The sequence below is a fragment of the Manis javanica genome, chromosome 5 (genome assembly GCF_040802235.1).
Source record: "Manis javanica isolate MJ-LG chromosome 5, MJ_LKY, whole genome shotgun sequence".
Taxonomy (NCBI): domain Eukaryota; kingdom Metazoa; phylum Chordata; class Mammalia; order Pholidota; family Manidae; genus Manis; species Manis javanica.
Window position 1 is genome coordinate 6948394 of NC_133160.1, and position 13642 is coordinate 6962035.

Below are 13642 nucleotides of genomic sequence, written 5' to 3' on the forward strand. Positions count from 1 at the left end.
GTGCGAAATAATTGTTGCATGGTTAAATGATATTAAAGCTATATTGATCAACTTATAATTTCCATAACCAAATGCATAAAACTGTATCCCAAATTATTTAAATAAAACTCCACACTAACACTAAGCACTTAACTGACCAACAGGGAAAATTCCAAAGGGTATATTTAACTAGTTTTAACAAAGAGCTCTATCCTTAGCTAAATACTAGAAAGAAATATTCATTTGCTTATTAGGATTAGTGTTGAAATTTAACCAACATTACTCTAAATAAACTACTTGACATATTACTGCAACCAAATTTTCATCCCCACAGATACAGTCATGGTATTTCTGTTATATTTCTAGAAAAACTCATTAAGTTAGGAAATTTTAGAGTCAAAATTTTTAAGTGAAATATGAACAAAAAAATGTTATTACTACATCAAACACATTTTCACCTATCCACCATTATGGTAGTTGGCCTACTTCTGACAAAACAGTGAGGTACTATTAATATCAGTGATGTTCTAAATTAATTGTTTTATAAGGAAGTCATTAGAATTTTCATAGCCCTTAGTTGAGTTTAGTAAATAGGAACGTCATGATCATGTTCATGCATCTATTCTTCAAATTTTCTACATTTCAAACTCACATTAACAAAATATTTGCAGCTTTCTAGTAACTAGTATTTTTAAAGTAGATTCTAATGGAGCAAAGACCGTTCTGGAAAGTACTAGAATAAGTAAGAAAGACAGTCATGAAGTAAAATAGTAGAGACCACTGTCAATTTATTTGCCTGTAACTTCTACAACTCTACTTGCCTCAAGAATAACGGCAGCAATAGCCGTAGAGTGACTATTTTAGTTACAACTACTTCAAGTCATATAGATGAATACTGTTAAGTGCCTTTAAGGAAATAGTTGTATTTCACAATAAGCCCCTACAGTTATATACCAGAGGTATTTTTATTTCTATTTGTCAGAAGAGGAAACTGAGGCACAGAAGATTGGTTCCGAAAAGGTAACTCCTAGGCGCAGTCAATCTTGAATTCACTTGGTAGCACATTTAGGACACAATTTCACAAACATATATTCGTGAAAAAAATAAGTGCTGATCTGAGCAATCTACATTAAAACCAATCAGAACCTGTTCCATCTTCCTCTTCGTGCTCGGTTTCACATGCATCCACCTGGAGGCACTACAGGTGCATCCTCTCAGCCCGCCAGCATCCTGATGTTGTGCGCCATTGAAGGTGGAGCCTGGGGCTTGGGTGTGTGACCCTGGTAACGACTCAATTCCACAGTCTATGAAGAGGCTCCTCTGAATTAGCGAGCACGCCTAGGTCTCCCTCAATAACACTTCCAAGGAGATGGATTAGGGCAGATTCAGTGCATCTGAAATACAGTCCCAGACTGTAAAGGTGTCATGAAGACATAGTTCCAATGGGAGGAGCTCTTTTCTCACAAACAACTGGAGTGTGTGCCCATGGAAAGGGTCAGAACAATCCCACCTCTGCCGTGTTTGGAATCAAGCCAGGTGACCCATTGCTTTTTCAGCTGTGATATATCCTCACAGATCAAGTCAATAAGCTAAAGCGGAACTCTGGAACCAATGTACCGTGTCACAAGGCTCAGTTATTTGGAGACAAAGAAATGGTTCCTAACCTCTAGGCTCGTACTATAAACCAACATTGATTTTTGCTGAAATGCTCACGAATATTTTGGTCATTACTACTTAAAATGATGTATTGTCCCAGGTTGAATGTTGAGCTCAAAGAGTTAGCTCAAGTGTTTTATTAAAAAAAAAAGTCATAGACTTAGGTGGATTTAGACTTGATGAAACATTCATGAAATTTGGATCCTATTAAAAACATTGGAAAGCTTTCAATAACATTTTTAAGTGAAAATGGCAAGACAGAAACCCATTACACTGTAAAATCTGAATGTTATAAATAGAGACCCAAGAGTATAGTCTGGAATCAAACACTAGTTATTGAAGTTGAACAAGACCTTTTTAGCTCTTTCATGCTTCAGTTTCCTCATCTGTTAAATGGGGAATAATAGTACCTCTGTCAGCAGGCTGGTGTGAAAATTAAATGATCTAATGGGTCTTCCACAGAAAGCAGCACACAGCGGGTCCCCCCAAATTTCTAGCTGATATTAGTAACACTGATGCGCTCATATTATGCATTAAACACATTAAGAAAAGACAATGAAATGCTAACACAGATTTTAGGTGAAGTAGAAGGTCATTTTACTTCTCTTTATACATTTTCATAACTTCAGAAGTTTTACGTTATGAAGATGTCTTATGTTCTATTGTATGGGGACAAGAACGACTTCAAAAGAAAGCGAAGGAGAGAAGTTTCTTTACGTACCACTCTGTTCTCTCTCAACCCCAGTAGCCAGTAAGTCAGGCTCTCCGAGGCTGATGTCATTGACCCGCGTCCCTACACACTCCATCTGGAGTACTTTGCACCATTCGTCAGCCTCGAGATCTGTGGAGATGTCCAAACGATTAACATGTACACCCAGCACCTGCTTAAAAGCTAAAAGCAAAAGCCCTCCCTGCCTCGGACAAACCTGATTCGCAAGCGAAGGTCTTGGCGGTGTCATCGTCGAAGTAAATCTCTACGGCATGCTTCTTGGTACTCTTCGGCAGTCGCGCTACGTTCTTCACCTTGTTGAGTTCTGTAACCTGAAAAAAAATGAACAAATGCGAGGTGGGTCACACTCCTTGAATGAACGCTCCCAGTCAACACTAAGTGAGGGACAGGAAGTAGGCTTCTCACAGATGACCACAGCTTGACAGAAAAGTGCATATTTGACAGCTACAAATTATAACAGTTTATCCTTAATAGCCAGCAAGGAATTGGTTCACAAATCACCTTCCCTTTTTACATTTGCTGAAACATATTAACTGGCACAGGCATAGAGGGTGAGAGCTTGTTTTAGTTTTTTTATACCCCCCCGCCAAAGACCCTACCTTCTCAGTAGTTCTCATGCGTGTCTGCATTACTGTGGAGAGCCTTCCAAATACTCTGCCATGTCTGAGGACTCCCAGTGTAAGCATCTTAGCATGTTGACCCTGAGGAGGTAGGGGGAACTGTGGTCCAGTTGGTAACTAAATCATCTTGCTCTTCAATAATCAGAGATGGAGTGCTAAGAGTCTTAAAATGCTCCTCTATTTGGGGTTTAAATCCTGTTGTCCAACATAGAGAGTTGGTTTGTGAAAGGGTTCTCCTCTCTCTTACTCCTGGCTTCTCAGGGATAGTGGGGCCTCTGTTTTAGTCTGAGAACACTGTATGCTATCACCTCCTTCCTATCAGTGGGAAAAACTCTCCCCAGAAGACGTTCCTCTTTCCCACAACCTCTTGGTCCCTCTACGCCTATTATAAACTGCTCTTCTCCCACAAATGGTATTGGCTTGCTGTCTTGCCAGCAGGGCTGTCCCTCATTCAGTTATACCCAGATTCCCTGCTTCTTTCGAGGGGTGTGACAATTGTGTCCTGCCTGAGAGAAGGCTCAGGTGGTGCCAGGGTAAAGTATTTACAAGATGAGTAATTCTTTCACATTGACGAATTTAACCTCCCCTTAGTATATCTCTTTGGTGTTATACAAAAGAATGTGCCTTCTATCAATCTTTGCCTTCAGGAATGACATACCACTTCTCCCATCTACTACTCTCAGTCAATGCCTGGCCCAAGAAGTAGGTGAGGAGAGAAATAAATATCCTCTGTGCACACACTAATCAGTCCATGTCATCCTTTGCTTCCTATCCTCCGCTAGCTCTCTTCAAAACATGAATGCAAATTTTTTAGCATGAATTATCATAACAGTTGCTATAAAAGGAATGTTTATGTCCTCTCCTCCCTCCCCATTCATATATCGAAATCCTACTCTCCAGGTGATGGTATTAAGAGGTGAGGCCCTTGGGGTGTGCTTAGGTCATGAGGGTGGAGCCCAGGTCAATGAGATTAGTGCCCTTATAAAAGAGACCCCAGCCAGCGACCTCGTCCTTTCTGTGTGTAAGGACACAGAAAGAAGATGCCTTCTATGAAAAAAAAAAGAAAGTTCTCACTAAATCTGCCAGTGCCTTGACCTTGGACTTCCCAACCTTCAGAACTGTGACACATAAATTTCTGTTCTTTATAAGCCACTCAACTTATGGTATATTTGTTATAGCAGCCCAAACGGACTCAGACAACAGTGTTCCCCCAAAGCTGGCCAAACCAACCTCTTTAGTGGCTCAACCCTACCTATCTTACTCTCCAAGTAAAGCAAGACCCTTAGAGTTCACCAGATGCAACCATTTTGTGTGTGTGTGTGTGTCTTCATGTTTGTGCTACTACCCCAATACAAGCCACTGTTATTGTGCTACATCTATTTATTAATCCCTCCACTAACTCTCTGTTAATTCAATGTAAACACAGATTCCAGACAATCTTTTCAAAACACATGTCTGACTACAGAATTTCTATGCATGAAACAGAACACTTCAATGACTTCCCACTGCACTTGGGACAAAAACTCAAATCCTTCGAATGACCATCATTGGCCCTCTGGGGTTTTCCCCACATCTATCTCACCAGCCTCCTCTCTGATACCTTCCCCATGTATCCTGTCCCAGCCACACTGGCCTTGACTCAGTTCCCAGGAGGCACATGAATCTCCTGGCACACAGCCTTCCCCACTGAATCCTTATTTCACCTGAAATTCCCTACAGACCTTCGTTCAAATCTCGGTTACTTGCAGAGCCCTGCCAGACACCTCCCACCCCCTCCATCTAATCTAAGCCTCAAGACCCTAGCAAAGACCCACTGACACTTTTGCCCTCACAGCCCTCTGATGGCTGTATGGGTTATGCCTCTGGGCCCTTCTTGCCTATAAGTGAAAGTTCCATAGGATAGCAACAGTGTATTTTTTGCTTGCCACCAAATGCCCTGAATCTAACCCAGAGTCAGTCATATAGTGGGAACCCCATGAATATATGTGGAGCTAGTGAACAACAGTCCAAACTCACCCAAGAATTTTCTCACACAGTGCTTCTCCAAGGGAAATGTCTCTCCCGACTCCTTTCTCCAGGGAAATACCACACTTTTCCTTCAAGGTGCACTTCCTCTGCGAAACTTATCCTGACCTCAGTGTGAATTAATTGTTCCATTCCCTTCACTCCCCTATAAGCTGCATGAAGCTACGTTCTATTATCTGTTCTTGTAATTAACATATTCATCTCTCTAGCTCTCGGCTCAACATGAGTCACCTATCAATGACTTGCTGATGGACTGAATCAATGAAAGATATCATTTGAGGGTCAACATTCACTGAGACTTCATTATAGGCCATATACTGTGATTAGACTTATTCTTACAGTGTGCCTCATTTGATCTTCATAAAAACCTTATGAGATAAATATTATTATTATTATCATCAGTATTTTCCAGAAGAATAAACTGAGACTGAGAAAGGTCAAAGTCAGATGCCCATGTTCACAGGTAAAACCTGGAAGAGCCAATTTTGAGTGAGGCAACCTGACTCCAAAGCCTGGGCTCTTCATCTGAAACTCGGATGAGCAGCGCTGAAGACTTGCAGCCGAGAGACTCAAGCCCTGAAAGTCAGCTCCTATCTGAGGACCTCTTTCTTTTTACAAGGACCTCTTTCTAGAAGTAGGGCATGAATGCCTTGGGCTTTACTGTGACCTTCTACTGAGACATTATACACGAAGAGCTCACCCGAGCCTAAAACACAGCAATGACTTTGGAGTATGTCACTTCATTATACATCCATTAAGGGCGAAGAGGAAGGATAAGTCACCCGAAGGAGGAAATGCAGGGAGAGCTGCATGAGTCACAACACAATCACCATGATGGAAACTGATTGAGATAATAAACCCAACACCCCCTCTCAAGGGCGGTGAGAAAGTGCTCACAGAACAGACACCACTAGGTTCGATGTGTCGAAGGACTATCGGGTTCTGAAGCAACAGTTACTGTCCCCAGCTCAGAACTACATCTCAGTGAACACACAGGCACACATCCCTACGACCCGCCCACCCCCGGCCCCCCACACAATCCTTACTTTCAAAAGAATTGCAATCTACACTAATCCATAACAGAGTCTTTCTCAAATACATTTATTTATGTATTCCACCATCATTCCATTTTGTAAATGAGAAAACCAAGACAGGATTTTAAAATATTCTTTTCACAAAGAAATGATTTACCCCTACAGCATCACTTTTGAAGCAAAAACAGATTTCTGTAAGTCTCAGATTCTCATTTAACATGAACGCTGTCCCGAACGGGGGCTACGTAAGTGTCTGTGACCATCACATGTGACCTGGAGCCTCAGTACCACCTCACAGAGGACGAGCATCTGGACCACAGGGATCCAGTAACTGCAGATCACCTATAAGGTCTTTTCCTTACAGACACACCCTAGACTCTTCATGAATTACTCTGTCCTTTGTGGGCACATTCACAGATAAAATATACAAGTTTCTTCAAGGCGGAAAAGCATTCAGCGAGGGAGCCACTTAAACACAGCTGTAGTAGAAATGACATTCCCTCTTCAAGAATCTTCCTTGCAACCATGCAGTCATCAACATTTTCATGTCGTTGTTTATTTACTTTTTATTTGCTCATTCATTCACTTATTTATTTTAGCATTCACTCTGTGTCAAGTACTATTCTATTCCCTGGGGATAAGATATTCAATGACAAAGACTGTATTCCTGTGGAGCTTATATCTCAATAAAGGGAGAAAATAAGTAGACTGCTTGATTCATCAATTAATTAATTAGATATGTCCTTATCCCTATAGTTGGGATAAGGAGGAGTTATGAGGACAAATAAAGCTGTGAAATGGATTTAGTGTGGGCTCAGGAATTTTGCTTTTTCATATACAGGGGCAAGGAAGCCCTGTCTGCGAAGAAAGCTCAACAGAACTGAAAAAGTGTCATACGCAAGACTGGGCCTGGCCATTCCAGACAGAGGGGTAAGCGCAACAGCCCCAAGGTAGGGTTTTACTTGTTTCACAAGGACTTACAGGTTTTAACATTTGACTCTCTGCCCTTGACATCTGCTCTCCAGGACAAGCCATGCCTTGCACATATTAATAAATGATCTAAACGATGCCAAGATCATAGTGAGGTAAGAAGAGTTCCTTCAACAAATGGACCTGGGAAATTGGATGTCCACATGCAAAAGTATGCAACTGGACCCTTATCTTACACCATAAACAAAAATCAACTCAAAATTGATTAAAGACATAAATGTAAGACTTGAAAATATAAACTCCTAGAAGAAAGCATAGAAGAATAAAGCTTCATAACATGGGTCTTGGCAATGATTTTCTTGTATAAGAAAGCACAGGCAACATAAACAAAAATACACAACTGTGGCCACATCAAACAAAAAAACTTCTGCACAGCAAAGAAAATAATCAACAGAGTGAAAGGGCAACCTAAAGAATGGGAGAAAATATTTGGAAACCATATAGCTGATAAGGGGTTAACATCCAAGATATGTAAGGAACTCCTATAATTCCATAACAAACAAGCAACCCAATTAAAAACTGAGCAACGGACTTGAAAAGACATTTCTCTAAAGAAGACATAAAAATGGCCCACAGGTATATAATATAAAAAGTTCCTAATCATCAGTGAAATGCAAATCAAAACCACAATGAAAGGCGTCACCTCTCGCCTGTTAGGATGGCCATTATTAAAAAAACAAAACACAACAGAAACAGAAGAAAAATTGGAAGCTTTGTGTTTGGTCAGGAGGACTATAAAACGAGGCAGCCGCTATGGAAAACAGTATGGAGGTTCCTCAAAATATTAGAACTAGAACTGCCATGTGATCCTGCAATCCCACCTCTAGGTATATGTCCAGAGAAATTAAAAGGGGATCTCAAAGAGATATTTGCACTTCCGTCCGTATTCACTGCAGTATTACTTACAACAGCCAAGACATGGAAATAACCTAAAGAGCCATTGATAGAAGAATAGATAAAGAAAAGATGGTATACATATACAATAGAGTTATTATTCAGCCTTAAAAAAATAAGAAAATCCTCCCATTTTTGACAGCATGGATGAACCTAGAGGACATTATGCTAAGTGAAAGAAGCCAGCCACAGAGGGGCAAATACAGCACAGTTCTACTTATAAGAGGCATCCGGACTAGTCAAACTTGAAAGAACAAACTAGAATGGTGGCTGCCAGGGCCTGGGAAGAGGGGAAAACGGGAAGCTGCTGTTCAACAGGGACAGATTTTGAGTCCCGCAAGATGCGATAGTTCTAGAGACCCGCTGTACAACACTGTACTATGTACTCAGGAAGTTAAGAGGGTAGATTTCATGTTATGTGTGTTTTTTTATCATATTTAAAAAAAAAAGATTGCTGCAAGAAAAAGTAGCTAGAATGTTAAAACATTATTTTCTTTTCATTGTATTTCATTATTAATGTTAATTCCCGTTCATAGCAAATGATACTGGTTTTCTATTAATGGTGACAATAAAACCTTCTTCTGGTGGATTAATTTAAACAAAGAAGGCAGATGACTTAAAATATTAAGTAAATAAGAGTAGAGGTGATACTTTGACAATAAACAATGAATAAATGATTAGTTCATTAAATGATTCAGAATTAGTCATTTATTAACTGGTCACGTATTATTCGTCATTTAAAAATAACATAAACCTACTACTACTTATCTAATACTACTATTAGGAAACTGACTTTCATTTCATTTCATTTTCTATTGAGTTAACAGTCCAGGGGACAACCAATTGCCCTAAAGGTCATACAGTCACAACAAGTCCTACTTGCTTAGTAGAGGCAGGACAACAGAATTCAACAGAAACTTAGTAAAGACCGGTTCCCACTTGATATCCCGAGGTCACCCAGCCACGTAGGAGCTTTTGTTTTCCTTCTCTTTTGCCCATTTCACCACTGCATTTCCCAAGTGAGAAAAACAATAAAGCATTTTAAGCCTCATGATCAAAATCTGAAGTACGTCTGAGAATTACGAGTCAAAGGATAAAAGAAGTGTTCTAAGGAGAGGTCTACAGGGCAGCCCGGTTATAATTTCTCACGACTAACAAAAGGGTTTTGATAGCAGTAAAGAAAGAAGTCAAATTTTGTGATTAAAGATGGTACATGAATGTTGTTTAAATGTTTTCACCTACCCGTTCATATAATCTCCATGCTAAAACAACAGCAGACCAAGTTAGACAATCAAAGTAACTTCTGTTTATTTTCAGGGCTGCAGCTTATCTGGTTATTCTTTCAACTTAATCTCTGACCTCTCAAACTGTGACCTTGCTTTCCATCTCTAGGATATATTTAAGTTTACTGACTCCAGAGATTTTTCGCTTGAAATGGAGCTAAAATCTATAGCTATTCAAGTAGACCAAAAACATCTGTATGCATTACTGAAAATACCAATAATTAGGACATTTCAGATGCCTTGATTTTCTCTAGAAATTAGATATTTACTTTCAAAGGCCCAGGTTAGCTTCAGGCTTAATCTGATTTGTACATTCACAGAAGACAAGTGGCTCCTTGAAAATTCTGCTGGTGAAAGATAATGAACACTAAATAGGAAGTTCTCTGATGCATAATGTATGCTTCTGAGCATGCAGGTTGGAAAAGATTAAGTAAAGATAAGACTTGGCAGAATGATTCTCTCTCTAGGATTTGCAAGTATTTAAAAATCTGACCAAAGGCAAATTCTGCACCTCGCAGCAATCTTTTCTATCACTTATTGAATTTGTTCACAACCACCTACTCCCTCCCAGTCTTTCTGACTACTGATGGGTTTGGACTTGGCCATCCATCCACCCTGCTTTGGCCAACAGAAAGTGAGCTGACGTGCATGTCCAAGAAGATGCTTTAAATGTATGTATCATCAGGTCAGGTCCTGCCTCCTTGAGCTTTAGCTATGCGAACAACACTCTCCTCCATCTTCCTGGGTCTCTAAATGTACAGACAGAGGGATTTCAACTGAGTCAAACTAATCCACCTATCTCAGTACACCTGCAGCCCACCCAGACCCCTCATGTAACAAGGGCAGGAGATAAAGAGGTTTCACCATATTAAGATTTTGGAATTGTTGCCACAGCAGAAGTTGGCAAATACACTCTCTGTCTGATTTCCGATTGGCCAAGAGTTTTCATAGTTTTTTCTCAGATCCTGCAAATATTGCATCTTGTACAAAGGAGACCAGATTTCCTTGTCAAATACATAATAATCTGTGAGACCGCTATTTATCAGTTTTACTTTAGTAGTTGAATCATTTTTTTAATAAGGAAAATCTTACACAGTATCTTATTATACAAAAATAGAGGTGCTAGTCTAATTAAATGATAGACTGAGTCCTACTGTACTCCTCTTCTCAATAGGAATAGCTGTAAACCCACTTCTCCAGAAGGAAGCCCATTCATTTCAGTCAGCCACACAGTGTTAAATGGTTACTATGTGATACTACACTCTCAGGATGATATAACATGGTTAGCACTATTATTAAAATCATTACATGGATAAAGAGTGAGATTCAGAGGAGTAACTTAACTGTGATCTCACAGACAGAATGGGAGGGTGGAGTCAATGCTAGAACTTCTGGCTTCTACATATACGTGCTTTTCCTAATAACTATAGTCCATAACAATTACTCCTTAAAAAAACTAAAAAAATTAATGAATGAACAAATGAATAAAACTAAATATGCACAGAGTTTTAGTCGAATACACTAAGATTGTTCTGCAAATTATAAACCTTATCTTTAAAAGCGCATCACTTGGGAAAGGAGAAAAATTGGATGAAAATCTTAATTCCTAAGGGAAAATAAAGCATTTGCCAACTCAAAGGAAGACACATGAGCTAAATTCATCTCTCTTACTGGGATTCTAAAATGTTGATGAAAGCTTTTCAAAATCCACTTGCTTTTATGTGGGTACCTATAGCACAATGGTTTATATCCTGGGCTACAGCTCTCATGAAATTCTGCTTGGGACATGCAACAAAGGAATTTAAATATCAGGTCCTGTGGTTCACGCACATATAGTAAAAGACAGAAATCTCAAGACTACATTTCCATAAACCTTTACATGCCTACATACCTGGGTAGCCACCACCCATATCAACATAAAAAAAAAAATTCAGTCAATATCACCACGTCCTGGGCCAGTACTGCCCACACATAAAACCACTGCTTTGGTAGTTCTATCACCATTGGTCAATTCTGTCTTAAAAAAAAAAGCAATATACATGGAATCATATCATACATATTTTTCTGAATCTGGATTCCTTCACCCAGCATCATGTTGGTGAGATGCATGCATGCTGTCACATATAAAAGTTTTGCTTTCTGTGAAGTAGCCCACTATGTGAATGGCCATTTTATCTTTCAACTTTAGGTTGCTTTCATCTCAGACACATCTATCTCTTGTAGAAACATGCAACTAATTTTTAGACATATATATGTGGATTATTATATTTTTATCCAATCTAAGCCACTGTCTTTTGATATAGGCATGACATTAAATTAACTTATATGATTAACATTTTGGGAATGAGTTCAGTACTCTTTTATTCTTTCTAATTCCTTTATGCTTTATGTTTTTAAACAAAAAAAAAATGTTTTTCCCCTCTGTGTTTTGCTTCAGGCATTTTGTATTCATCATTTTCCTTTCCAAATTTTTATTTTGAAGATTTTTCAAACACAGCAAAGCTGAATGAATAATACAATGCACACAAAGTACCTAGAATCACCAATTAAGATTTTGTCACCTTTATTTGCATTATCTCTCTTTACATATAAATATATGAGGGTGCATGTGCATCCATGCATACTTGCATTCACACTTGGTTTTGGTTGAAAGTAAAATTATAGACATAAACACACACCATCCCTACAACTTCAGCAAATAGTTTTTCATAAATAAAAAGGCTCTCCCACATCACCACAATGCCATATTCACAACTAAGAAAATAAGCAAAAATTCCTTATATCATCTAATTTCCACTCTATATTCAAAGTTCCTTATCCTTGAAAGTCCCCAAAATGTCTTTAGAGCTGTGCCCACACCCCTTCACCACCAGCCACTCCATAATCCAATGAAGATGCACGTATGGCATTTCTTCTTAAATTTAAGTGCTGCTTAATTTAGAAGAGTTCTTTTCTCTTTCTTTCTTTTTTTTTTTCTAAAAAATAATACTACCATTTTGAAAAGATCATGTCAGTTTTGTCACAGAATGTTCCATGTTCTGGACATTTGTCTTTCCATCGTGCCTTTAGCTTTTCTTTTTCTATCCCCTATACTTTTCCTGAAACGGAGGCTACAATTAAAGGCTTGATGAGAGTCAAATAACAATTTCTGCCAGGAATTCTTTGTAAGTGATGTTGTGGGTTTCACACTGCATCCTATCAGAAGGCACATAATGTCAGAACCTCTCTCTACTGGTGAGGTTCTGTTTCATCCCTTGGGTAGCCACCATTTCTCTCTAAAGTAAAAGAGCAATTTTTACAGCGGGGTGATACTTTGGCATCCTGTGAATACGCTGTTCCCTAGCCACCTTTCAAGGGAATTTTCTTAGCATCCACTGAAGACGCTTACCTGTATCAAAATACTGTTCTTTTTAATCCAACTGGTTTGCCAACCTAACCCTGTGCCGTGTATCTATGATTGCCAGATGCAAGCCGATGATGCTTTTACTCTTCCTAACCCCACACTGCTTTATAAAGGGAACCTGGAAACACAGATCACGAATATCACTAGAAGCACTACTGATATTCATTTATTATTTCAAAAAAATGATACCATGTGTCATCAGATGGGCAAGGTCGACTATTCAGAATTCGCTCTGCACGTTTGGCTGATGTAAGTGTTCAGTGCACGCTCTATGTCTGGGCACCCTCATCCACAGTTCTGACCTTAGATGTGTCATGAGGTGAGCTGTCGAACTCAACTGGGTGGCTTCCGCAAGAATGGAACCATGCCGTTTGGGACCTGACGCCATCATCAGTCTCTTCATGGGCATTTCAGCAGGGGCAGCGGGCTAGCTGTTAATCACAACTGCAAGTTCTAACTGTAGCTATTTAGGATCTGAAGAAAACCATGTGCAGATGAATACAGGGGTCTACTTTGGTTACACTCCTAGAACCTATTGGGAAGGGATACTGGAGAGTCCTGGCTCCCCGAGCCTTTTGGGGGCACCTGCACGCTGTCGTATCAGGGCCTCCCAATCTTCTCCCTGCGTTCAGGCATCCTGCCTTCAGCACAGACTCGAGGCAGATGGCGGGGGTGGGGGGCCAACTCACCTCTCCTGGACCAGAGCAGGAGATGACAGAAGGCTACCTTGTTGGTGGTGTGCTTTTTGGCTTTAGTGTGTGATTGTGTTGGCTGGCGCTGCCTGAAAATCAGGCTGAACAAACTTTGATTTACTTTTCCCAAGATATATTCCCACTGCGTGTTTTCCTTCTCACACATTGGGTTCCGCTAGGAGAAATGAACGTCTTTCCGTAGCTGGAAAAAGCAAAGCTCTACATAGGTCCTGCTTACCCAGTGGTCCCCACATGCCTCTGCAAACACAGCCTATTGTGAGGCTAGAGGTCACTGTGTTCTCTACTGAAATCAAATAAAAGCAATGCACAATTTAC

At 39.8% G+C, this 13642-nt stretch overlaps 1 protein-coding gene across 3 annotated transcripts in view; it reads right to left on the minus strand.

Annotated features, from left to right (window-relative positions):
• Positions 1–13642, minus strand: part of DOK5 (docking protein 5) — a 301770-nt gene that overhangs the window by 42288 nt on the left and 245840 nt on the right. For all 3 annotated transcript variants that reach the window (XM_073236415.1, XM_073236417.1, XM_073236416.1), the window contains exons 3-4: positions 2562–2676; positions 2357–2476 (exon numbers count right to left, since the gene is read on the minus strand). In XM_073236415.1, the coding sequence (XP_073092516.1) occupies positions 2357–2476; positions 2562–2676 (235 nt within the window). The remainder of the gene's footprint in view (positions 1–2356; positions 2477–2561; positions 2677–13642) is intronic.